General features: G+C 54.0%; 1 protein-coding gene across 1 annotated transcript in view; it reads right to left on the bottom strand.

Moving 5' to 3' along the window:
* SRRM3 (serine/arginine repetitive matrix 3) overlaps nt 1-26,055 on the bottom strand; it is a gene marked incomplete at its 5' end in the record, with an annotated part of 34,446 nt that overhangs the window by 7,395 nt on the left and 996 nt on the right. The window contains 9 exons of the mRNA XM_079800500.1: nt 7,967-8,144; nt 8,500-8,601; nt 9,068-9,118; nt 10,889-10,924; nt 11,046-11,108; nt 11,562-11,591; nt 12,116-12,193; nt 12,307-12,435; nt 20,684-20,785. Coding sequence (XP_079656626.1) covers nt 7,967-8,144; nt 8,500-8,601; nt 9,068-9,118; nt 10,889-10,924; nt 11,046-11,108; nt 11,562-11,591; nt 12,116-12,193; nt 12,307-12,435; nt 20,684-20,785 — 769 coding nt within the window. The remainder of the gene's footprint in view (nt 1-7,966; nt 8,145-8,499; nt 8,602-9,067; nt 9,119-10,888; nt 10,925-11,045; nt 11,109-11,561; nt 11,592-12,115; nt 12,194-12,306; nt 12,436-20,683; nt 20,786-26,055) is intronic.

Raw genomic sequence — 26,055 nt, 5'->3', positions numbered from 1 at the left:
AGCTGGGTTGTTCAGCCATGGCCCCTCTGAGAGAGCATTTCCATTCTCAATAGATATTACCAGAGACCCTTGGCTCCCCAACACATAGGCCCTCCACCCCTGCCTGTATAGCTCCCAAGCCCCCAGCACTAGGTTCTGTCATCCAGCATCCTTTTCCTTCCAGAGAAGGCAAATGAAAAAGAAGTCTCCAGGTTCCCCACATTTCCAGTATCTTTTCTATCCCCTGGGTTGTCTAAGAGTGTAGCACAGATTCTAGGTGGGGGAGTGGGTGCCCTGGCAGCCAATGCATAGAACTCACACCTAAGGAGACACTGGACCCCACCTTTCTGAAGCCTTTGCTTGCCACTTTGGCGGTGGTGGTGGGAGTAGCAAGGCAAGTAGGCAGAATACTAAACTTGGGAATTAGGACCTGGATGTGAATTCTGCTCCAACCCAGACTCTGGATCTAAGCCACTATTTCTGACTCCAGGGTGGGGAGAGGCCAGCAGGGAGGGAAGAAGACCAAGGGCTACCAGGTTCTTTCCCACAGGCACTGCAAGGCCCTCTATACTCCCGCTGTTGGTCTGGGAGTATTAGGAATAACAAGGGTCTGGGTTGGGTGGATGCTCACCCCCATGATGTTGCTGTCTCCCTAACCATTGAGGCGCAAGTCCCTGGGCCAGACCCCTTGTGCTGAGCTGGACCCTTCCTGTCTGGCTGGTCTTGAAGTCCAATCTCTTTTCCGTTTCCCTCTCACCTCCTCCAAGCCAATTGGCTGCCGTAACCCAAGATGCTGGTAATTGGCAAAGTGAACACACTGGAATCAACCCTGATGTAAACTTGCTGTGAGGCCTTAGAGAAGTGGCTTAACTCGGAGGCTTCCGTTTTCCCATTGGTAAAATGGTCATAACTGAATCTTTCTGAACAGGGTGGGCCTGTTCAGGGGCTGAGAGGTTCTTTACGGAGTACAAATGACTCACTGTTTCCTCAAGGACAAATAGGGTCAGAGCGGTGCAGGAAGGCTTCGGGCCCCGTAACATGTCCCCTAAGTGCCAGGATGATGGAGGATGGGAGGAAGATGTTGCTAGGTAGGTGGCATATAGTGCCTTCCCTCAGGGGAAGACGAAGACTGTGGGGATCAACCTCACCCTTATCCACCTATCCCTCCAGAAGGCCTTATGAAAGGATTGCCATGATCCTGCCAGAGGGTGATCCTCATCCTCAGCTTGGCTGGGTCTCATTCATCAGGAATTGAGGAAGATACGGGCCCAGACACCAAGGATCTCATTGCCAGACAGGACTGTGGTGGCCAGGGACCACCAAACATCTCTCAAAACCTGTTCTGTGTGAGTCCTGTCACTCTTGCCTGAACTATTCTCCCCTCTTCCCTCTCCTCTCTCTCACAGCCTGGTGAATGTTTCTTTCTTCTTTACAGTCAGCCCAAGGCCACCACCTCCAGGAAGCCTCTCCTGAGCCTCACCCTGAGTCAGGCGCACTCCTCTCTGATCCCACAGACCCTTGTTCCTTCCTTCAGTTTGGATTGTGCCAGCATGTGTGAGGGCTGGGGCTACCCCGGTGAGCAGAGCTCCCCATCCATGGTTCAGCTTGCCCCCTCTCATTGTTCTGAGTGATCTTTTTGTCGGCCCTCCAGCCTGGCAGGTGGAGGCTGTGAACCCAGGTCTGCCTGCCTCGACCCTGGCATGGATACTCAGACAGGGCCTGGCACGGAGGAGTGCTCAGCAAATGCTTGCTGTGTGTGTGTGTGTGTGTGTGTGTGTGTGTGTGTGTGTGTGTGAATGGATGGATGAGTGAGTGAGGCTAGACCTCACCTAACTCTGAGCCCTGCTCCCAGGAGCCCCTCTGCTCCTTGGTACCACCTGCTCCCAAACATCTTTTTTTTTTTAAGTTTCTTAATTGTTTTAATAAAACTTTACCTCAGGTTCAATTTATATGATACCTAAACAACCATCTGAAATAGTTAATTTGGAGAGAAAAAAAGTACAATGATATTGAGTGATCACTGACTTCCTATCCAACATCTTTTCTTTTTGCTTACGTAAGAAATTTTTGAGGTGGAAAGACAAGGGGAAGAGAGCAGCAAGGACTAGTGTGGTTTCCTGACCCTGGTATTCCTAAAGATCAGAATAAGTGAGCATCTGGGGCAATTAGCCCCTCCAGCTCAGCATTTGAGGATCCTGTTTCTGGGTGCCTGGTTGCATCAGGTACTCCTTGAGGGTGGGGCCTCCTCTTCTCCATTGGACCAGCAGCGCTCTCTCCCTCCATGAACAATTTCCTTGCCTGCCCTCCTAGCACCACCAGGATTGAAGAATGTTCTGAAGGGGTGAGCTACTGGGGACTTGCCCCTGGGGTCAACATGGGGAGAGATGAGGCCTTCTCTTGTCAAAGATGAGGTCCAGTGAGGCCTCACAGGGTTGGGATGTCACACTTCTGTAGCTGCTTCTAGGTGGGAAGAAAACAGTTTAAAGGGCAGAGATGAGATCCTTGAGGACCTACCTCTGTGGCTGGATGAGCACTGGGCTGGAAGACACAAATCCCAGGACCTAGCCTAGTTCTGCCCTAACCTTGGGGGTCCGTGGCCTCTGCTGACTATCCCTTCTGGATCACTCTGCACATTAAGCTCAAATTTGGAAGATGGAAGGATGCTGGGGGAAGGAGGGAGCCCCTTTCTAGATTGGGTAGTGGTCCAGAGAGCAGAGGGTTAGCTGAGAGTTCCTTCCAACCCCCCACAGAGACTTTTCTAAGTAGAACTTTAAGTCCAGTGCCTACTCCTGCAGTTCACTCCCCACCCAAAGTCCAATCACCATCACACCCCAAGGATGGAGCTGTGGGATTTAACCCTGGTGTCAGCTGCTGCCCCAAAGTCCTGCAGCTCCCACCCTAAAGCTCTGCCGTCAGCCAGGGCAGCACCTGCAGGAGCCCAGCAGGCCCCAGAGGAGGGGACAGGGCTCTCTTCCCAGGCCTGACCTCAGCCAGAACTTCCTCCAGGATCCGGAGGGCAAAGGCCCAGCACAGGCCCCTCCAACAAAGATTTATTGCTCAAGTCACCCCAGGGGCTGGCAGGGGTGAGGGGTGAGAGGCTTAGCAGTTACTCCAGACAACAGAAATCAAATTGGCTCAACCACAGCATAGAGTTCAGGATGGGAACACAAACTTGGAATGCTAAACCACACAGAAATGCATTCAGACAACAAAATGAGAGAGAGCATGAAGGAGGGTTGGGAGGTGGGGGTGGAGGTGGGGTGGAGAGGAAGAAGGAGGAGCAGGGAAGGAGGGAAGAATGAACCAGAAAAGTTGTTGGGGTGGGGGGTGGGGGGGAGGTCAAGAAAACCAAACAACAAACCAGGAAACACAGCTTTGTAGCTCATTTGGAGAAAATGCAAGTTACAAATGAGTAGTCACTAAAATAAGGAAAGAAAAGGGAAGGGAAGAAAACCAACCAGAGTGAGACTGAGAGAAAGAGGAAGAAAACCACATTCAAACCAAGCAGAGTGGCAGGGCTTATCTGGAGATGGGAGCGAGCGAGCGAGCGAGCGCACAGCTGAGCTGGGATACCTACCTTCTCAGTGGTCAGGGACGGGAATGCAATAATAAAAAAGAAAAGAAGGTCTCCGCATTGGGAATGCAGAATGGGGAAAGACAGTGACTTTGAGCTGCGCTCCCCCTCTGAGGTGGCATATGGCAGCTAAGTGTGGCTTTTGGTCTAGTCCCAGGGATGGCAGGGGACTCGTGCCCAGCCATTTCTGTTTGCTTTCCCCCTCCCACCACAGGTTCCAATAGCCAAGCTTGTCTTAACTCTTTAAACAACAGAAAACCTCCAGAGGGCATGCAGGAAGCAGCTGATGGAAGCAGAACCACAGGGTGGGTGAAGGAGGGGCTTGCAGCCTGGGGAGATAGGCCCATTTCAGGGGAGAGATGGAGAGAAAGAGACAGAGAGGCTCAAGAAGAGAGAGAGAGAGAGAGAGAGAGAGAGAGAGAGAGAGAGAGAGAGAGAGAGAAAGAGAGAGAAGCAAAGGCAGAAGGAAATAGAGACAGAGAGAAAGGTGGACCCAGCCAGAAAGAAGAAAGAGAAGCTGTTTAAACAAGGCCAATCAGAGTGGACAGATGGGGTGAAGTGGGAACTGTGCATTTAAAAGGGAAGGCAACCATGGATTCAATTTGGAGGATGGACCCTGCCTCAAGTCAACCTTATTCCCTTTCCCCCTGGCTTCAGCACCATTTAGCAAAATTCGTCCCTCCTGCTTTCTGGCTTCAGCCTAAGAAATGCCAAGGTGTCCCTTCCTATGCTGACCTCCCCACTCCAGCCATGGTCACTGCTCCTCCCTGGGGGTTAGAGGAGAGAGGCCTGGATGAGACAGGCCAGGCAGTGCCATGGGCACCTCTTCTTGGGGTCACTCTAGGCTGCCCATTGTGAGATGAAATGTGAACCAGAGGCGGAGGCCAGAGAGCCTGGGGGCCTTGCTCAGGAAGCATCCCTGGCTCTCTCGGCAAATGGTGAGGCTTCCCTCCACACTGCCAGTGCTAGGGACAGGTGGAGCCCAGGAAGGGGGCCTACTACTAAGGCTGCAATCCCGGCACACCCTATCTGGCCAGTATGCTGGGCTTTGGGCTCAGTCTCTTACTTTTCTACCCCACATTGCGTGACCTTGAGCAGCTTCCTTTCCCTCATCGTGCTTCATTATTTCTTTTCCCACATGGGTGTGAACTGTGCGGGCTTATGGTTCCCTGAGTTGCTAAAGCTGCAGTCATATAGAGTTGTGCAACACCAGGCTCACCTATACCCTGGTCTTCATGTGGGCAGGCCTCAGTGCTGGGGAGTTCAGAGAGCCAACAACTTCTAGAGGGGTCCCCAGGGGAAAAGAAAGAGCCGAGGACCCCAGAATCCACTTCCCGAATCCTCCTCCTTCTCCTCCTACTCAGGCTCCTGAAGTGTGCTCCCCATTGACTACCATCTCCACATCTTGGCTGTGGCTGGGGTCTTGAGGTTAGAGGGTCTCCTTTTTAGATCTGCCTCTAAAATGCTGTGTCTTTAGCTGGTCATTTGATCTCTGTGAGCTGCAGACAGCAGTAGGCAGCAGACCCCAGAAATCCCTTTGGGGGTTCAGCCCTGGCCTGGGATGGGACAACAAAGAGATGTTGGGAGCCAGAATCCTATGGCCTCAGTCTCAAAACGAGGATGGGGTTTTTTTCTCTTGGTTGGGAGTGTCTGGCTTTGAAGCCCTCACCTGAACTAAACTCTCTCAGGTGTCTTCAGCACCCTCTTCCAGGCTCTCCCTGCCATGCCTCGCCACCATCTTATACTAGACAGAGCTGAGAAGACAGAGGAGGCTCATTGCTCTGGGAAGGTCCCTGGGTGACTGGGACAAGTCTCTCCCTCCTTGGGTCTCCCAGCTTCTCTCCAAAGTTCCTTATAGACAGGGACCCAGAGTACGGTCTGCACCACTTTTGTTCATTTGAAAGCTGAGGCAGGTCCACCAGGGCCCTTTGCCTGGGGCTGAGGGAAGGGATGGCTGCTGCTGCAGATCTGGCAGAAGCTGTTGGCATGGGAAACGATTTTGTAAGTGTTATCTTCCCTTTTAAATTCTGATTAGAAAGGAGAAATAATTTATAGAGATATGTATATGATCAATGTTCACTGAGGTTCAAAAACCATTTCTGCATTAGGAGGAGAGGCTCCCACAATAACGCACAAAAGCAAAATTCTAGAACAACAGAGAAGATAGAAAAAAACCCAGAGAGAGAGTTTGCATTTCTGTACATTACAAAAGAAGAAGAAAAAAGGAAAAGAAAACACAAACAAAAATAAAATGAAATAACAGGAGGAGTTACATAAACTTCCCCACCCTCTTCCCTTGCCACTAAACAAGAAATGGAATCACAATATTACCACGTTTCAAATGGGAGGCTAAAAACAAAAACAAAAACAGAAACATAGACGGGGTTAAGAATGGTGAGCTTTTCTTTTTCCATTTGTCTCTCTCTCTCTTTTTTTTAAAGGTGAGAGTCCAAGAGTACCACCCCCAGTGCTTTTCCCCCCAAAAAAAACATTTTTGGTTAATGGCAAAGTCTATGACCCCCATCTCACCTCCCTGGAGGCAAGAGAGAACCAGCCTCATTTCGCTTTGAGGAGAGGCTCTATGGGCAAGGAGGGGATCTGGGTGCAGGTGAGAGGCAGGGGGTGGTCAGCAGTCTTTGAACTCCCAGAGCCCAGAGGGGAGAGAGAATTGGGGGACCATGTTTTGTGAAAGGAGTAACAAAGTGTTGTCTCCCAGGAAACTCCCAGGGCCCTGTCAAGATGGAGTCCCACGTTGGGAGGGAGAAGGTTGGGGTGCTGCCAAGACTTCCTCCCCAGGCCAGCGGCGAGGCCGCCTTCCCTGACGGCTTGCTCCTAGGGTCTACCTAGTTGCTGTGACCATTTTGTCCGCACATGCCCAGGGCTCTTGTGGGCCTACTGCTTAGGCATCCAAGGCTGGGGAGGGGACCAAAGTGGGAAGGGGCCTCCTTTCACCCTGACTTGGAAACACATGCTTTTCTGTCCCTCCATGAGAAGGTGTTTGGGGCACTGTGCTGTTCGGGCTTCGTGCCCAGGGGGTAGGAGGTTGGGCATCACGTCTCAGACCTGTCCCTCTCCTGTTTGCCCTCAGCTACCTCTGCGTGCTCTCTCCCACACCCAGGACAGATCCAGGCACATTGGTGTGATCCTCCCCACGTGGCCTGACCAGGCCCCTCAGAGCTCAGGAGCCTGGCACCCTGTCCAGGAGGGGCAGTTTCCACACAGGTACTGTCCTCAAACAAAAATTAACCTGGAGACCAAGAGCCTTTTGTCAGGGGCCCTTTGACTTTCCTTGCTGAGGTCCTGGACTAAGGGTATTTGAGAAAAGACAGGGAGTGAAACGAAAACAGCCAAAAATCAAAACGGAACTGACATGTACAGGTTTGCTGCTGAGACCTGAGGTCTGGGGAGGAGCGGCGCCCCCTCCCTGCTGGGGTGTCTGGGCTGCCTGTGTGTGTGTGTGTGTGTGTGTGTGTGTGTGTGTGTGTGTGTGGTGGGGGGGACCTGCAGACTGCCCACCCTAAGTCCCCTGTGCCCACCCACTGCCCCTGTCAGTGCTGTAGTCCCTTCCCCCTGAGGGGCCCTCTACACCTGCTCTAAGATCAGCAGACAAAGGGGGGCTGTGGGCCTCTCCTGGGGCCTAGGAGAACCCCTACCATCCAGCTGCGAGCTCCTGCAATCACCACACCTGCCTGTGGGTTTCAAGAAATCTGTGCCCCTCCTGGAGGATGGGTGAGGACAGTTTTTGGGGTGGTGTTGGGGTGGTCTCCCAGGGAGCCATGGGTACCCTGGGAGGTGCCTTAGGAAAGATGGGAAGTGGAGCCCCCAGGTTTGAGGTACCTGTCCAGATGAGGGAAGTGGCTGGGGAAAGGACCTTAGAAATGCAGCTGTTGTGGCAAGGGGACTGGGGGAGGGGGGCGTCTAGTGAGGGGCCTGAGGGGCAGAGAGCACTCAGAGAGGGGGAAAGGGCTTGGTGAGGAGAGGGAGGCTCAGGGCCCAAGTGATGCCCAGGGGAGTCCTGTCTCAATGGCCATGCCCCTCCCTCCTCAATATGCCTGGGGGAGGGAGGCAAGAGATCTTGTTTCCTCTTCAGCTCCTTACTTAACCGGCTGAGTGTCGCGATGGTAACCCTCTCTGGCCTTCCGTTTGCCAAGCTCAAGGGTGGCCCAAGCCTGCAGCACCCCCACCCACCCACAGGACACTAGAGCCAGGTGGGCAGAACAACCAAGCACTCCAGGCCGCTCCCATTCAAGGGAGGGCGCAGGGGAGGGGGGAAGCGGCGGGCCTGAGGAAGGCGTGCAGCGCCCCCGCCCCGTCACACACTCACTGCCTCCCCCGCGCGGCAGCGACTCCCCCGCCCCGGCAAGGCGCAGCCCGCGCGTCGCAGGAACCCTCCGCAAAGCCAGGCGTACGTACATCTGGCGGGCTGTGCGCCAAGCCCGGGCGGCCCCCCTGCGCTCCGCTCCGCTGCCGGCTGCCTCCGTTCTGCTGGGGCGACCCCCATCCGCTGCCGCCGGACAGGGAAGGCGATCGGCTCCCGCTGGACCGCTGGCTGCCCGTCTTCCGACCTTCGCCTCGGGGCTTGGGGCTCAGCCTGGGGCAGGAGACAGGAGGAGAGCCGGCGTGGGACGCCCCTCTACCAGAGGCCGCTTCCCGCAGGAAGGGCGGCTCGCTACCCGCCTTCGCACTGGGCCCGGAACATTTCTGTTTAGAGAGCCAAGCCCCAGTCCGCACACTGCCTGGATTTCCATTCACGGTCTGGGATGCCTAGCCCAGTTCCAAGTTGGCACTGGCACTGCCCTGGTAAACTACCCACTGATTAATTGCTGTGTGTCTATCAGCGGGGCTCCCCAGCCTCCAGTGTATTGAATACGCAGAAAGCCAGCTCAGCCCCAGCAGAAAGCCGGGCTCAGCCCCACCCTGAGCTCTCCCAGGGGCCCAGGACCTACCTGCTGGGCGATCTGGAATCGCTGTCCTGGGAGGAGGGTGAGGGGCTGTGGGAACTTCCGCTGCTGTGGCGATGGGACCTCCGGCCTGGGGACTCGTGTGGCCTGGGAGAGAAATCAGCCTGTACCTAAGTTCTGCTTCCTGATGGAAGCCACGGCTGACCAATATCCCCTCCCCAAGTCTCCCACAAAAATTACACAAAGGCTGTCCACACAGAGCCCAGCCAGGCCCTGTGGGTCATTGGTGGGAATTAGGAGAAGCTGCCTTTTTCTCCAGACAGCCCCAACTCCCCGAAGACCTCCCTCGTCCCTCAGCTGTTGTTCTTGTGACCCTGGAGAGGTGCAGGGGAGTTACAAGGACTGAGCCTGAAAAGACCCTGGACCCGGAGGCAAGCGGCCTGGGTTCCAGTTCCAGGTCTGCCGCTGACTCTTGGCTTACTCTCTGGGTCTGAATGTTCCCACCTGGGCAGAATGAACTCCCTTCAAGACCCTGATTCTGTGATTCCAGGGGGCCAGGTTTGCTGTGTGGGAAGAAGGGCTGAGGCGCTGGAGAATGGGGAAGAGTGCTCACCTCTTCCTCTCTTTGTTCTTCTCTTTTCTTTTGCTCTTGGGGCTTCGAGATCTACAGAGAGCAGAGGCTAGGTGACAGCACAGCCTGAGCCAGGCAGGGGAGGGTGAGCCTCCAGGGAGCCCAGCTGTCCTATGTGTTAACCTGAGATTTGTTCCCCCCTCTGACCTGAGCCTTCCTGGCAGGTATGGAATTGCCCATCCCACTCCATGCTTTGGTTTCTTCAATTCTGCCAAGTCTGTTCCTTCTTTCTCCAGTAAATCCTGGCCCATGATCACCTTCAGCCCGGGCCCTAACTGCTGCTCCCTCTGTGAGTGCTAAATGGTGATGTGGCCACCGACCCAGAAGGAAGGCTGACCTGCCCTTATCTTCTGCGTCAGTCTTGGGATGGGCCCCTCTGATGAGTTATCAGGGTGGGCAGTGGCCCTCCCAGACAGAGCCCAAGCCTCCTGCTTCTCTGTCCTCTAGACTGTGGCCCAGCCCAGGGTCAGTCACCAGGGGTTTAGAAAATAAATGCTTTCCCTTGAGCGTCATCTCCCTGCTTTTGGATTACTCCTCTGGACCCCTATCCCATCCCGTCCAGCTCTCTGGGGTGGGCCCCACAGTCCAATTCCTGCCTTTGACAAAAGGACTGAGAGCCTTCTGATTAGCCCTCTAAGGTTTCACCTCATGCTGGGTCCCATAGGTCCCTGATGCCACCAAATTCTGACTCAATCCTCTAGTCCTGAACTTTCAGATGCTTTCTTCTGACCAAAAATGAGGTGATGCTAAGAAACACTGGAAGGTATTTCTCACAGGATCAAAAGGAATGGGAGGCAGAACCGGAGGGAAGGGGAAGGGAGTGCAGGGGCAAAAGTTTGGGTCTAGAACCCATGTTGCATGCTTGGGGCCTCAGTCTCCCCATCTGGAGCTATCTAGCCTAGCTCATCTCTAGATCTTTCCCAGGGCTGATAGGTGCTTGCCAGAGGATCTGTACAAGCTGATGGTGACATATTGAGGGCAGCAGGGGCCAGCACTGGCCTCTAAGGCCTGGGGGAAGGGAAAGGAGGAAACTGAGGAGATCGGAGGGCCAGGATTAGGTGGCCAGTTAGGCTCCTTCCCCCTGACAAATGGCCATGGGCACATACACACCGCAAAAATGGGGCTGGGGACTCTGCTCCTCCTCAGGGCTGCTGGGCGGGGCTCTGGCTCTCACCCCAACCACAGGGATGTGACTGCCCCACATCGTTCCCTCCATGCTGAGTGTTCTCCTTTCTCCACCCCTGCTTCTGCCTGGGCTCCTATCTTTCACTTCCTCCTGTCCTCTCTCCCAATCCATCCTGAGTAAGTCACCTCAGAGGCTCATGCTGGCTCTCAGCCCTGCCTTGGTGGAGGCCATCTCCATAGCACTCAGGCCTGTTGGGAGTTGGCACCTGCCCCTCAAGATACTCTAGCCACAGCCCACCCACTCTGTCTCTGCCAACTGAGGCTTCCTTCTATCTGGCATGCCCCTTTCCTGCAAATTCTGCCTTCCAACTGACACCTCTATGGACACACCCCTTGGACACTGGACCTACTGTATTGTCTGGAAATTCTTGGGGTCCCTACATCAAGGCTGACTCATGGGGCAGTCAAGGATTGCAAATCACTGATCTTCAATGTCCTCTGCCCACCCTCAGTCCCCTGCCTGGGGCTAAGAAGGAGTCCCTGGAGTGGGAGAGTAGAGCAGGGCAGGACTCTCAAAACCCCCCTCCCATCATGGCTTCCTTTGGGCCTTGGTCTCTGCAGGGGGGCACTAGCCACTAACCATATCCTCCTATCACACCTCCACAGGGCACCGCTCACCTGTGCCGTCTCTTCCTCCTGGACCCAGAATCAGACCTGTAGGGCCATAAAAGGGTTCTCTTGAGTCCCTCTGGGATGACTCAGGGACACCCAAGCAGCACAGCCCTGGTCCTGGGCCCCATGGAAGTGAGAGGAAGCCCCAGGAGAGGGAGGGTACCTGTCTTTGCGGTGCTTCTTCACACTCTTCTTCTTCTTGCGCAGGGGTGAGGAGCTCCCACAGCTGCGGACAAAGGGGTGGGAGGTGGGCTCTAGTGAACTGGGGCCTGGGAGGTGGAGGGGCAGCTGGAAATGGCTGGGGAAGGCTGGGTGCCTAGGGCTCAAAGCTGGAAAGGGGATTCCAGGCCATGAAGCCAACGGCCTGCTGTACAGAGTGAACGGAGGCCCAGGGGATTGGCAAGGTCCCTAGGGGCAGTTGATGGAACTGCCCGTGTTGTCGCTGGTCACCCTTCTAGCCTCCTGGGCGTTGTGAGAGAGGGCTATTTCAAACCAAAGGTTGGAGGCTGTAATGGTGGGAGTTCTGGCCTTGCTGGGGAAAAGCTGTTGGTGTCCAAGGTCCAGGCCCTGAGGTCCAAGGCCTCCTGCTTCTGGAGATGGCCCTGGAATCTCACCCCCCCACAGACCCCCCCCCCCCATCCCCAGCCCTTGCTGGTCCTTGCCCGCCTTCATCACTGACCTGCACTCCGAGTCTAGTCTCCTCTTTTTGCTGAGGGCCAGGGGAGAAAGAAGGACAGACAGTTGGACGGGGTTAGTTGGGTCCCCAGAAGATTGCCAGGGTCTCACTCAGGACAGGGGAGAGGGGACCACAGATGAGACGCTGGCAAACCCCTCCAACCAGGCCACTCAGACAGTGGTGGGGAGGGCAGGGCTACTGGGGAAGGGCAGAGGGGTACCCATCAGGTGGACGGGGTCAGTGTGTCTAGTTCTGGGGCGGAGGGTCTGAGGAAGAGGCCAGCGTATCCGGTTCCGAGGTCTGGGGCGGGTGATGCCACTGTGGGGACTCAATGAAGGGCGGGGACGTGGTGGAGGGGCGGGGCTCGTGGAGGGCGGGGCCTGGTAAAAGGAAGGGGGTTGAGTGAAGGGCGGGGTCAGGAAGGGCAGAGCACTTGGTTAGGGGCAGAGAGGCTCGGCGAGGGCGGGCTCACAAATGCGGCGTAGGGTCCCTGCAGACACCGCGGGAGGGGGCACCCCCCGCGCCCCTCCCGCCCCCGCAGCCGGCGGCGCTCTCACCGGCTCCTCCGGTGGCTGCCTTTCTTTTTCTTCTTCTTGGGAGGGGGCGAGGCCGAGCTGCTGGACCAGTGCTTGGCCCTGCGGAGAAGGGCGGGCGCGGGGCGGAGGTGAGGTGAGGGGCGGGGCCGCCCCACCCGGGCCCCGTCCGCCCCACCCGGGCCCCGTCCCTCCCTGCCGCGCCGGGCGCTGACCTGTAGCCCCGGTGCCCGCGGTAGCAGGCGGCCGGGCAGTCGCAGTCCACCGGGCCGTCGTCCTCGTCGAAGGGCGCGTACTCCAGGCCTGGCTCGGCGCCCTCGGGCAGCCGCGGGGTCTCCGCCACGCTGCCGGCGACAGGGACGCTCAGCACCGGGCCGGGCCTTCCTGCCGCCCCTTTCTCAGAGCAGCGCCCCAGGCCTGCTCCGCCCCAAAGGTCCCAGGGAGGCGGGGTGCGGCCGGCTCCGGAGTCTGCAGCCTCGACCCCTAGACGGTCAGGCGGGGGTTTGGGGAATCCCGCGGGGAGCCTTCCTTACAGGACTCCCAGCCTTAACGGTGCCACATTTTGCGAAAGAGAAAAAGGAGCAGGGAGCCCTCCCCCTCTAAGTTCCCTTTACAAGTTCTCTCTCTCTCTCCTCAATGAGCCCCCTCCTCCTGAGTGAGGCCACGCCCCTTATGGAGCCCCCTTCCCCGCACTGACTCTTTGTCCCTTAGTCCCATTCATGGCACCCCTAATCCAGCCCTCTTTCCCTCAGTGAGCCCCTTTCATGGATCTCTGTCCCCTTTAACCTCACTGCCCCATTCTCCAGCCCCTTTCCCCTCTCTAAGCCCGCTCATCCTCCCCAGCCTTCCTTTCCCTCACTGAGCCGCCCTCACAGATACGGCTTTCCTTAACCCTGCTGTCCCAGTTCCTGAGCTGCCGCCCCCTGCCCACCCGACTGCCTCCCTCCCCCACACCCCTCCTTCCCCCAGCCCTGGCTGCCTCTCTAAAATATTCATAGCTTCCCCTCGCCCTCCTCTCCGCAGCCTCCAGCCTCCGGAGGCCTCCTCGCTCTTCTGCTGCCGAGCTGTCATCAATCACTGCCTGGCGGCAGCACTCCGCCGCGGATGCTCCCCATCCATCTTGCAGAGCTCTCCCCTACCCTCAGCAGGGCCCCAGGTGGTCCTGGCCCTGCTCTTGCTTCCGGAGCCCAGCCTTCAGCCAGATGTTTGCACCCTGCGGGCATGCCAAAGAATGATGCTTTTCCCCAAAAGGCAGCTGGACTTAAGGCAAGCGCATCACACACTGTCCCTACGTCATTGTATAGCCTGGTGCCTGTCTGCCCCCTCTCCGAACCTCTTCTCCAACATGAGAGTGATAACTGTGTTATAGGGCTTTGGGAGCATTCACCGAGGTAACGGGTGCTTTGCAACTTTGCTTTTTAGTAAACACGCCCAGAAGCCACCCTCCAAAAGCCCAGCTCCAGGGTACCGGTTTCAGGGTGGTGCCCCCCCCCCTCCCACCTTCCATTTTCCATTCCATGCTGGCTCAGACCATGCTCCTTCTGCATGGAGGCTCAGTTACCCTCACTCCTGGGTGCCATTCACCTGGCTCATTCTTTCCCTGCCCTGAGAGAGAGAGAGGCCAGGACTTGGATGGCAGAGTGTTAAAACATGACATGAGCTTTGGATTCACACAGACAGGTCTGAATCCAGGCATGACCAAGCTCACTGAGCCTCAAGGTCCTTATCTATCCAATGAGGAAAGAATATCCCAGCTTTGAGGAGAGGATTAAGTGAGATTCTGTTTTTGAAGCTCCTGTTCCACCACCCCCCCCCCACACACACACACACATGGTCACCACTGTTAGATGGGGAGCTCAGTCTGACACTCACATACCAACACCTCCTCTTGCAGGGAGAAAAGCAGTTGTGACACATGAAAGAGATACAGGACAAGGAAGGCAGACTACAGCTACTGAGGGAAAAGACTTTTCAGAAACAAATCTCCAGCAATCTGCTAATCTAGAATCTCAGTAATGCCATTCCGTTCCCTAACATGACCTTGGCAGCCTTGAAGTCATCCAGGCAGTACAGGAGGTTTTTCTGGGGCGATGGAGGAGAGGCTCATGTCATTCCCCCCACCCCCACAGAGTCAAACACCCCACATCCCTTCACTCAAACCTCTGTGCTCTCCCCACGCTCCTCTCCCGAAGCCAGTGGCCTCCCACCTCTTGTCCCTGCCCCTGAAATCCCCAACTCACCCCACACAGCCCTCAGCCACACAAATGCCTGGCACATAAAAGATAGTCTTGAGCAAAACGTAAGGGCCCTCCAACATTGTTTGGAGCCAGTGGGAGAGGGGGCTTCCGCTTACCTGGACACAAAAGTGAGGACAGCTATTGACAAAATAAAATAGCTCAGTTTGGGCACTGCCTTCTGCAGGGAGCCCTTCTTGCCCCCTAACATCCTAGCTGAGTGAGCCACTGAGTGTAGGCCCTCACTGTGCCCTCCTTAGTCTGCTGGCCACCCCCTTTCTTCCTCTGTCCCGGGACAGCACTCTCTCCCCACCACCCCATCCTCCCTCCCTGGGCCTTGTCATTTGGCCTCTCTCATTCTTCAGTCCCTTCTCGAGAGCAGGCATAGGGTATGAGTAGCAGGCTCAGGGAGAGGCACAAGGTCTCACAACCTTTGGTGAGACTTGTCCTGGGAGTTCCAGGGATATCAATGGGAGTAGTTTTGTGGGGCTGGTACCACCACATCTGCTTTGCAAGATCTCCCAGGGTTCTCCTATCCTGCCTTTCCTAGATGACAGTATCACTAACAACAATATTTTCTAATGTGCAAACAGTTCTTTGCAGTTCACAAATCCCATGTAGAGCTACTTAGAAAAATTGTCCCCTCCCCCCATTGTATAGATGAGAAAACTGAGGCCCAGAGAGGAAAAGGAACATCCCCTATAGTTTTGGGACCTTTGAGTAAAGAATGTAAGTTCACCTATGCAATTGGCTTTGAGAAGTCATGTGCAAACAGGATAGCCCTTGACTTAGCTGGCTGGGCTTCCCTGCTGTAGATGTTAGCTCAGCTGTTCCCTCCCTACTTTGTAGACACAGTTGAGGGGGTGTGTACTGAGCTCTAGATTTGTTTAACATTTCCTACTCTTAAGTTCATGTTTGTGGTCTAGTTTACTTCTCACCAAGTCTATGAAATAGGCAGGGGAGGCATTCCTCCCTGTGACAGAACAAATCAAGCCCCAGGTAACTGACCAAAGCAGGCCCAAAGAGTCCACTGCAGAGGGACCAAGAACATATCGAGGTCGAACACAGCACTGCACAGGACACATGCTGGACGGGCTGCCATGGGCAAGGTTCTGACCTGGGAAAAGACCGCCTGTCACATGCCCTTCTTCCCGCCAGCAGTTTTGCTAATTAACTGGTTCTGTTTTCCATTATCCAGGAGCATAATGGGCAATTGACAGATGAATGAGTCCAGACAGAGGAGGGGCAGATCCCAGGCAAAGGCTCTGCCCTCTCTGTTCCTGCTTATTCACTCAGCCAGTGTGCCAGGCCTGCCAGGGGCCTGGAGGAAGGCGGGGGGGGGGGGGGGTATGGGATTTAGTTATGGCAGGAAAAGAGATGAGTCAGGCCTGAGGCCTCTCCTCTATCTTCTCAACATGCAGGGAAAAAATATAATACTGTGCATATTATAATTACTAATGCAGGTGCCAGGTACTATTCTAAGCACTTTACATGTATTTAATCACTTAATGCTCAGAACAAGCATTTGATGTGGGTACCACCATTAATAGTCCCATCTTACAGATAAAATAAAGAGGCACATAGAGGTCACACTCCATCTAACATTAGATGCACAGAAAGAAAAGATGAATTTTCTCACTGTGTTAGAAAGTAGCTTATGAATTTTGTTCTCTATAAATCCTCTATTCCAAACATTTTGTTGTATTACAAAAGTATGAAAACAGTTATTCTTAAAAGTTGTCATTGTCTGTTAGAGTAAAAAAAGGAAAAAGAACTGACAGCAACCCCAAGAAATAAAGAAAATATATGCATTCCAAAGAAGAGAAGCTTTTACTTTTATCCTGGCAATATGGGCAAAGTGGTTTTTAGAGGCAGCCTTGGATGATGGGGTGTTTTGATGGGGTGTGTTGTGCAGAAGAGGCTAGGGTGTTTGAGGCTGAGGGCCCAGAATGAGAAAAGATATGGGAGTGCAAACATACAGGGCACAGCTGAGAATTGCCAGTAGGTCAGGCTGGCTGCTGTGTGATGCTGAGAGTGGGAGACCAGGCTGGGTCTAGTGTGTGGAGGCCTTGAATGCCAGGTCAGGGAGTCCAGACTTGATTGCATGGATGATGGGGAACCTACAGAAGGTTTTGGGGGCAAAATAGGACTCCCCACACCAATCATTTCCAAGGACAAAAGTCTCCAGATCTCTGGGACCTACTATTTCTCTCCATCTCCTCTCCCCAGTTTCATCCATCTGATCATCTTTCAATGGGTAAAGTCCCCACGCACCTGTCTGACCACATCACACCTCTCAAAACCTTCCACTGGCTCCCACCATCTATGGGATCACATCCAGATAATACTGCAGCAGTGTGATGTTCTGGTATCCAGTATGGAGGGTAGACAGGTGGAGTGTTGGTTGAGGTGGGACTGCCCTAAGAGACTGTCACTCAAACCAGTCAATCAGCTTAAGGAAGACTGTGATCCCTGGGGATAAAAAGCTCTGGGAGTGACCCTTTGTTGAGACCCTTTCCTGAGTGGGAGTTGTCATGGACTCCTACAGTTCGTAGACAGTTAAAATCAGACACACACACACACACACACACACACACACACACACACACACACGGTGGAGACCCTTCAGCTGGCTCTTCTTTGTCATCTTACTCTGAGAGGGCATTGAATTTCTACACATCTCAAATTACCTGTCTATGAGTGCGTGTGGGGTATCAGGGTCAGGAAGCCAAAGGCATGAGCACAGAAACTGCTGGGTGGTCAGAGGGCTTTATAAATCCCTGAGAGAATCTCACAGTTGGCAGAGAGGGTGGAGAAACTCAGGCAGAGGGGAATAAGTTAATATCAATCCAACACTCGCCATTGCCAGGCCTCCCTGTGATCATGGGGATCGTGGATGTTATGGATTGAATGTTGTGCCCCCTCCAAATTCATATGTTGAAACTGTAATCCCAATGTGATGATATTAGGAGGCAGGGCCTTTGGGAGGTAATTAGGTCACGAGGGTGAGCTCTCATGAATGGGACTAGCGCCCCTATAAGAAGAGACAAGAGAGCTAGCTTTCTTTTTGTCATGTGAGGATATAAGAAGGTCACAGTCTACAACCCAGAACACATTTCTCACCTGAACCTGACCATGCTCTCAGACTTCCAGCCTCCAGAACTGTGAGAAACAAGTTTTTGTTGTTATACAACAAAGCCACCCAATCTCTGGTATTTTTGTTATAGTAGCCTGAGCTGACTAAGAGAGTTGTGCTGGTCATCTAGTAGTGATACATGTCTGCTGTGTGCTAGTGATTATTCTTCACATTTACATTCATTGTCTCATTTAATTTCCTCAACGGTCCTATGAGGTAGGTACTAATATCTCCATTTTATAAGTAAAGAGTTGGAAGCCCAGAGAAGTTAGGGACCTGTTCAAGTCGCACAGCTGGGGTGTGGTGGAGCAGGAATCCATAGCCCAGGCTGTTAACATTGAACTTAAAGGTTTGGACAGGTGGAATGTCTGACACCAGAGCCTGCACTCTCCCTCCACTACCCCACACTCTGAGCTAAGAATTGAAGGTCTACAGTAAGGCAGGTACAGGACCAATCTCATCTCTCTTCCTCCGGCCTTGGGTTCAGCACCACAAACAGCTCCTCCCAGCCTCGGAGTAATCTAGGGCGCACCATCAGCCTCCTTAGTTTGGTATAGTCACTTTCTGGAGTGATATTTTCACACCATTTTGGCTGCCTGAACTAAAAGAAGCCTTCTGGTCAAACCCCTTTTCTGTGTAAAGGAGGAAACTGAGGCTTCAGGGAAGATTGGCAAGCTGCCTTGTTCTAGGCACCAGGGATATAGCAATAAACAAAACGGATAAAGATCCTATCTTCATGGAGTTCATGTTCTAGTGGGGGTCCCAGGATCCTGCCAAGTCTATACTGTCTTCTGCCTCCAGACCAGGGGTTCTCCCTGACTGTCAAGTCTTCCCAGGACCCTTTCCTGACTGACAACACTAGCCTGTCCCCCTCAGTTCCCCAACTGAACAAGCACAGGGCTGAAAGGTTCAAGTGGCCGCATTGCCAGGAGCTGCCAGTAATTCCTGGTTTCAGGTTTCAGGTTTGTGTTCCCACCCAGAGAACAGGAGGCACGTCTTCCCCTCCTCTCCTCCCTCCTCCTCCCTCCTCATTGCACTAGCTCAGGGTTAGGCATGCATCACAGATCCTCAAGGACATTTCTTTTGATGGTGGAGACACTGCAACACTCCCATGGCATATTTCTCAGTGCATCCCAGTTCTTAAACGCATCATTCATTTGTTCATTCACTTAAGGAAAGATAAGATCAAGACTACTGGAAAAGACCTGGGAATCATCCACTAACAGGAGAGCGTTCAGCTGTAGAAGGGATAAGATTCCCCCAGGAGAAGAGGGAAGGCAGAAGGAAGGAACAGACCTGAGGACGTGACAGAACCTTCGGGGGAGGGGCACCAACATCTGGGAAGTGGGCAGGAATAAGGGAGACAGCAGAAGCCATCAGAGGGCCAGGAGGAATCCACAGAGAACTGCATACTGGAAGCCAGGGGGGAAAGTAGGTTTTCAGAAGGGAAAGCATGATGGTGGAAACACAACTGCCAGAGAGGTCAGGCCCACAGCATGACAGTGGCCATAGCCTGAGCCAGTCAGCACATCTGCATGGCTTAAGGAAGTGGAGACAATGCATGCCACACACAAAAATTTGATTGAGCCCTAGCTGGTTTGGCTCAGTGGAGAGAGCGTCGGCCAGCGGACTGAAGGGTCCCTGGTTCGATTCTGGGAAAGGGGACATGCCTGGGTTGTGGGCTCAATCCCCAGTAGGGGTTGTGCAGGAGGCAACCTATCAATAATTATCTCTCATCATTGATGTTTCTGTCTCTCTCTCCCTCTCCCTTCCTCTCTGAAATCAATAAAAATATATTTTAAAAATTTTTGATTGAGAAAGGAGAGAAAAATGTGGGCTGGTAGCTGGAGGAGAAAGCAGAATTGAGGAAGGACAATAACTAGATTAATAGGAAGGAGCCCAGGGGAGGGAAAAGGGGCAGGCCTGAGCTGGAAGGGCCCAGGGAAGCTGGCAGGGAGAGTCCAGAGGAGGCCTCACACGCTCACACTGGATGGGAGGGGAAAGGGCAGATGATTTCCAGAGGAGTCCTGGGTGATTTGAAGGGGCACCAGTCAGAAAGCCAGGACCTGTTGGGTTTAAAGGTGGTGCAGGCAGCAGCAGGAGGATCTGGTTTACCGGGAGGTTTGAGAGAGGAAGAGAAGGGCTGGCCTGGCTTTGTAGGGAACTGGCTGGCATCATGAGGGGGAAGGCACAGGAGCTGTTGTGGGCTGCTGGGAATTCCGGTGGGCTGGAGAGAAGGAGTTAGTGGTGACATCACCTATTCCCACCAAAGAGGAAGAGGGAGAGGCCACCTGGGCCTGGCTCCCCAAGTCATCTGTGAACCCCCACAAGCCTGCGGCTGCTCTGACTCGGCTTTCACTCCTACCCAGGCCAGAGAGGGGAGGTTTAAGCGAGGTAAGAAGCAGGGAATGCCACAATGGGTCAGGGACACTGAGGCTTTGCAAGGGGAAGATGGATCAGAGTGGGTTCAGTGACACTCAGTGCACACTGCCTGCCAGGCATCTGGCCATCCAGACATGCCTGGACACTCTCTGGGACAGGCTGCCCCACCCTCCTGTGGCAGTCTGCTCCATTCTGTATAGTTTTGAGTGGTTCCCAGTTCTCTAAATGAGACAAAGTTGACCTCCCTATAACTTCCCTATTTATCCAAAACCCTCCTGGGGGCCCATTGTCCACCAGTCCTGTGACAGGTGCCTCCTGCCCTTTGATGGGTGCAGGGATGTCACACACACACACACACCAGCTCATGCTCTCTTTCTCTGACAAGACTTTGGCCACGCTAACAATGACATTTGGTATGTTGAGTCTTACTTTCTAGAGTACGTGTTTACTCTGGAGCCCATTGTATGGGTAGTAAGAGTTGGGGCAGAAGGACTACCTTCGGGTCCCACTGTCAACCTGTGACAATGCTTGGGGTCAGAACATTTATCAGGTTTCCTGATTTGCAGCCTATGATTCCCTGACCTGAGATGTGGGCTGCCTCTCCCACTGATGGGCTATAGATAGAACCCAGGGAGCAGGGGCAGGTCCCATTGATGCCCTGGTGCCCTGCCTTGTGCCTGGGCCAGGCTGGAGCTTCCAGTGGACAGAGTCCACGTCTCTCTTCTCTTCCTTGCAGACCCCCAACCCTCAGAAGGAGCATTTGGAAAGGCCCCTCTGGCACCCAGCTGCTGCCTGAGCCTGCACCCTCCCTTCCCCTGCCCCCACACAGGTGGCACTCACATGTGGCCTCCAGTCCGGTCCTCCCTCGTGAGCATTCCCTCCTTCTCCATCAGCATCTGCCGGAAAGTCCTGACCTTCTGCCGGGTTTCCTCCTCAGAGTACCTGCAGGGGTGCAGGGAGGGTGACGGCTGCTCTCTTCCTGCCTGTGTCCTCCCCTGCCCCTCCCCCAGCCCTGTCAAAAGAGCACTTTCCAGCTTGGGATGGTCTGTCCAAGCAAGGCTTTCAACGCTGAGGAAGCGCAAGGCCTGCCCGCTTTGTACCAAAGCAGACAACCAACCAACTAAACAAACACCAGCCAGGCAAACAAATAAACGAAAGGAAGATTTGTTCCCAGAGGTGGGGAGACCAGCTAGGTGGGGCTATGCTTCCTCCTGGCCCTCATCCACCCCCAGGGCAGGCCTCCCTCCCACATCCTGACGACATGCACTCTGGACACATTTTAGGGAGAAGTGAGAGTCCATGGCTTTTTCTGCTTTCCTAGCCTCAAGGACATCTGATCCTCACAATAACCTTGGGAGGTTCTTCCAGCATCCCCACCTCTGCAGGATCACGGCTACCAAGTGGCTTGCTGGGGATCCCAGTGCTAGATCCAGTGTCTCTTTCTGTGTGGGTGGGGTGGGGCGGATGAAATCTGTGCCTTGAGTGGAAGTTCTCACTTCTCTACTCCCTTCTCCCTTCCTCCCTCCTTGAGCCAGGTCTCAGGCTAGGGATCAAAGTCCAGAATTCTCTACTCCTTATCCTCACGCCTAGACCCTGGAGTCAGTCTTCGTCCTCTCTCACTGCACCACTGTGACAGCTGCTGCCTGGCCCTTCCAGCTTTCCTGGCATTTCTCTCTCCAGCATGTGTCCTTGCCCAGGTGGTGGGGTCACCCTGTATCCAGTGGCCACTGCTAAATGAATCTTGGGGTTCCCAGCCCACACCCTCTCTCCTTCCTGGGCTGCAGGTCAGTGTCCTGGGTAAAGAGGAATGAGGTCCGGTCTTGTCTCTATCACCCATTCACCATTCACCTTCTATCCATGCAGCAGGTCCAGCCCTCCCCATTCAGCCTATTCATGAAAATAGTACATTGTTTCCTCTTAGGGACTCCATATAGTTTCTCCATCCTTCTCTATTCAATTCTTTCCTTCCCATCAACAAGCATGTGTGGATGGACCCTGTCTTTTTAGAGAGCAATTTGGCAATTCTTTTTAAAAATCTTAGAAAATGAACACTCCCTTTGACTCAAATTAACTTCCAGGTTTACCCTGAGGAGATAATCATGGCTAAGCACAAAGAAGTGACTCATAGGGTGTGTACAACAGCATGGATACCCTCTGACCAGGTTAGGTGCTGATGTTTGTACCTCCTGGATCCTGGCAGGTGGTTCCTGTGCTAGTCATTATCTGTTGACTCCTCTGTGTTCTGCACTGGCCCGGGTGTTCCCTGAGGGCAGGGACCTTGTCTGTCTGGATTGCCATTGTGTCCCCAGCACCTGCCACCTTGCTTGCCTTATGTGGCACCCCAAATTTTTGATAAATGAGTGACTGGTGATGGAGAGGCATCGAAGCATTTGGAGGCTGGATTTTTATTTTGGAAAGATGGCTTTGGTGGCTGTGCAGAGGAGAGACCTGAAGGCAGAGAGGCCGCTATTGGGCTACTGCAGGGGTTCATGCAGGAAATGGTGAAGTTAGAGCTAGAGAGTGGGCCTGAGGATGGAAGGGAAGAAGTGGGCAAAAACTGTCCAGGTGGGAAAATGGCTGGGACTCAGGGACTAATTGGACACGTTGGGGACAGGGGTAAGATAAGGAGCACAACTTTTTAACCAGGTGTCTCCTGACGCCTAACTTGGGTCTAATCCTCTGCAGGTTCAGGCACCTGTGTGGCCCACCATATGGAGGGTTGAATCCTGCTTGGCTGGGAGAGAGGCCCATCTCTCCCAACTCCCACCCCCATCACAGGGAGGATGTGTGGGGCTGTGGGGGTGCTCACTATACTGACGTCTCTAACCCAGCGTCACCAAGCTCGGGGCCTGGGCCTGTGGTGTCCTCCTCAGTCCCTGTTTAGCATTCAGCTGGAGGGTCCTTGTCCTTGTGTGCTGGGCAGTGGCGAGCCCTCGGACGGCTGGGTTGGTCTGGTGCCCAGGAAGAAGGGGTGGTGCCCTCTCTCTGAGCAGTGGAGGCACAGAGGAACTGCTCCCATTTCATCTTTTCCTCATACCAGCTTGTCATTGTCCCCAGCACTGAGACAAAAAGCATAGACTGCTTAGCTCCGGACTCTGGGAGGAAGACAGGCTGGCTGGTCCATTGGCATGGGGCCCTGCATGTGGTGGGGTTGGGGAGGAGATGGCCCAAGAGCAAGGCTTGGGCTAGATTCCAAGTTGGATAGGAGGGGTTTCAGGCCAGGGTTCAAGCCCCATGCCTAGGGGTCTATGGAGCATGTGAGGCTGGGTTTCATTAAGACTTGGAATGGGACATGTGCAGGGACTTGGGGCTCATCCCAGAACTGGCAGGTTTAAGGCAAGTTGACTAACTCCAGCACCTGCCGTTGAGGGCTGAGGGGCTGGATTGAATCAACTTGGTGGCTTGGGGAGGACCACTTTCTGCCCCAGGGTTTCATGCTGGGAGAAGCTGGGGACCCAGGAATAACATTTAGTTATTGGGCAAACAGGTCTCAAGTGTGACCTCCATCTCCTATTCTCCTCTCTCCTCATATCTCTTGAGGTCCAGCCTCTCAGCTGAGGCTATGTGGGACAGTGATTAAGGGGTGAGGCAGGAGAGCCAGGCACTCCTATTTTTGAGTCCTGGCACCCCCCCCCCCAATTGCCTAGCTTTGTGACCTTGGACAAGTTCATACACTTCTCTTAGCCTTAGCCCTTACATCTGTGAAGTGAGATAGTAACCTGCCTTTCAAGGTTATCATAAGGATTAAGAGAGATGATGCATATACAGTCCTTTGCCCATCACATAGTAGGTGCTCAATAAATCTCAGTGATTGAGGATTTTTGTTCCAGGGAGATGGGAACAGAGGGTCTAGCTGTCCCAGGCTCTCTGTCGTTTTCTACTCCAGAACCCTGCCAGATCAACAAGGTCCCACCCAGGTCAGGAGCCACCTGGACCTCTTCACTCAGGAGGCAAAGGCTGACATGGAAGGGAGGCTGGTACCCAAACCATTCACGCTTTGTGGGAGTGGCAGCATCTGCCAACTTAAGGCCACACAGGAGGCCTGGATAGCATTGGCCAAACCCTCATACTAAAAGTCAAGGGCTTGGACAATGATGTCTGTCTCCCTCGTCCCCACTCCACTGTATGGGAAGGACATGCCAAATTTGTTGCTGCTTTGGAGACTTCCTGGGTTGCCCTCTGGGGCTGGGGTGGGATGAGGAGACACTGTATTTTAAAAGATTTCCCCGGAGTGGAAAATGTTTCATTCTGCTGTCCTTGCCCAGACCTAGGGTTCCAAGATAGTCCTTTCCTTTGTCATTAATTTGATTTTCACCGAGGAACAGAAGGGATGACTTCTGAGGGGGGTAGATGGCCTCACTATTCCCATTTTATAAAAGAGGAAACAGAATAAGGGAGAGGGGAGGGCTCAAAGCTCCATGCCCAACTAGGCCACCTTGCCACCACCACCACCATTGCCATTGTGTCCTCACAGGAAAGGGCCTAGGTAGGGTGGGTGGGGGATGTTTGTGGTGGGGGTGAGAACATCACATTGCACAGGCTGCGGGCTCCGGCCCCACCCCTACGGTGCCTGCAGGCTGCACACAGAGGCTACCCGGGAAGGTGTTTCCAAATGCAGAATCAATCACCAGCGAATTAGCCGGCCATCCATCAATATTAAGGAAGGGATTGCTTTTTAATGAGGCCAAAGAATGCGTGTTCCTGTGACTAGTGGGAATATTTGTCAAATGCCCAAGAACCTGGTAAATAAACGCAAATGAACCAGTGTTTCTAGAAATGGATATTAATGACTAGATTTGGTAACAGGGCAAGGGTCCCTCGTGTGTGTGGAGCACTTTCTGGGCACTGACTGGGGGCAGAGGAGCCCTGTCATGCCTTAGTCCGCAGGACCCTCAGAACACAATTCTGGAAGGCAAGTAATTGGGGCTTGCCCAAGGTCACAGGCCTGGGCTAAAAGCCTGGATTGTTGTTGGGTTTCGGAGTGGCTGTGGCCTTCACCCACCAGGCTGCAACTAAGAGCTGGGAGGGGAGGGGGATGGTGACTGGAGAGCTAGCTTTGTGGGAGACTCCAGTCTAAGGACCACCTGCAGTAAAGACTTGGGTGGGAGGAAGGTGCCCTGACTGAACATCTGGAGACCTAGTGGGTGCTTCCCAGAGAGGTACAGGTCCTTAATGCCTGGGGACTGACAGCAATGACATGGCCAAATGTTATCCCCTTCCATCAAAGGCTGCCTTCATCGGGTAAAGGTCCTCCCAAGTGCAGCGAGGGGCTTGGGGCTCACGGAGAAGGTGGAGATTCCGCCAGGGGAAAGAGGGGTGGGGAGGGAGAGGAGCTTCCTGAGGGATGTGCCTTAGGGTTTTCTGAAAGAAGTCATCCCTTCTCTTCCCTACCCACAGCCATGCTCCCTACACTCCTCTCCCAACTCAGCAGGGTTTGCAGGTTTAAGGTCCAGGGTCTCTCTCTGCGGAAGGACACTCCATCCTATTCCCTACTCAACCCTGCCCGGGGATCTCATTTCTTCTGCTCACATCCACAGCTCATGGAACCTGTTTTCAGCTGCCAGCAGAGGCCTCCTTTGGGTCTGCTTTCAGTAGCCTTCCATCCATCACTCTCCGAAGAGACCCCACCTCCCCCGTCCCTCAACCTGGTCCCCAGCTGGAGGTGAACACCAAGTCCCGTGCCCCTGTCTTTTCCTTATAAGCCCTGCAGGAGGCCCTGGACCCAGGGCCTTCCTTTCCGATGGCCTTCCTGATGGACTGCCACTGGTGGCTCTCTGTCTGAGCCTCAGTGTCTTCCTGGGCTCCACAGGGACAGTGAGCTGTGTCTTGGCTGCCTCTTGAGGAGTCCAAGAGGGCTGGATGGACAGACAAAAGTATGGTTTGGAAGGACTGCTGTAAACAGGCTGTCTGGCCTGATGTGGCTCCAGGCCCAATCCCACCCATTGGCATTTCTGATTTCTCAGCTCACTGATAGTGCCTATCTGATGGACAGGCCCTGCTCCCAACTTTGTCTCTCTCCACAGCCAGCTCACTCCTTTCAAAGCACTCAGGACAGATGCAAAAGGGAGGCTTGAGACTATCAGCTTTCCTTGGAGCTGCACAAATGCATAGGCTTTGTTCCTGGGTTTTTTTGCTTTTTTTGTCTTCAGCCTCATGCGGAGGGCTGTCTCCACTAGACTTGCCAGGGAGGTCCCTCACAACTCCTCCTTCTC

The sequence above is a fragment of the Cnephaeus nilssonii genome, assembly GCF_951640355.1.
Source record: "Cnephaeus nilssonii genome assembly, chromosome: 2".
In the NCBI taxonomy this organism is placed as follows: Eukaryota; Metazoa; Chordata; class Mammalia; order Chiroptera; family Vespertilionidae; genus Cnephaeus; species Cnephaeus nilssonii.
This window is presented reverse-complemented; position numbering and strand designations above follow the sequence as displayed.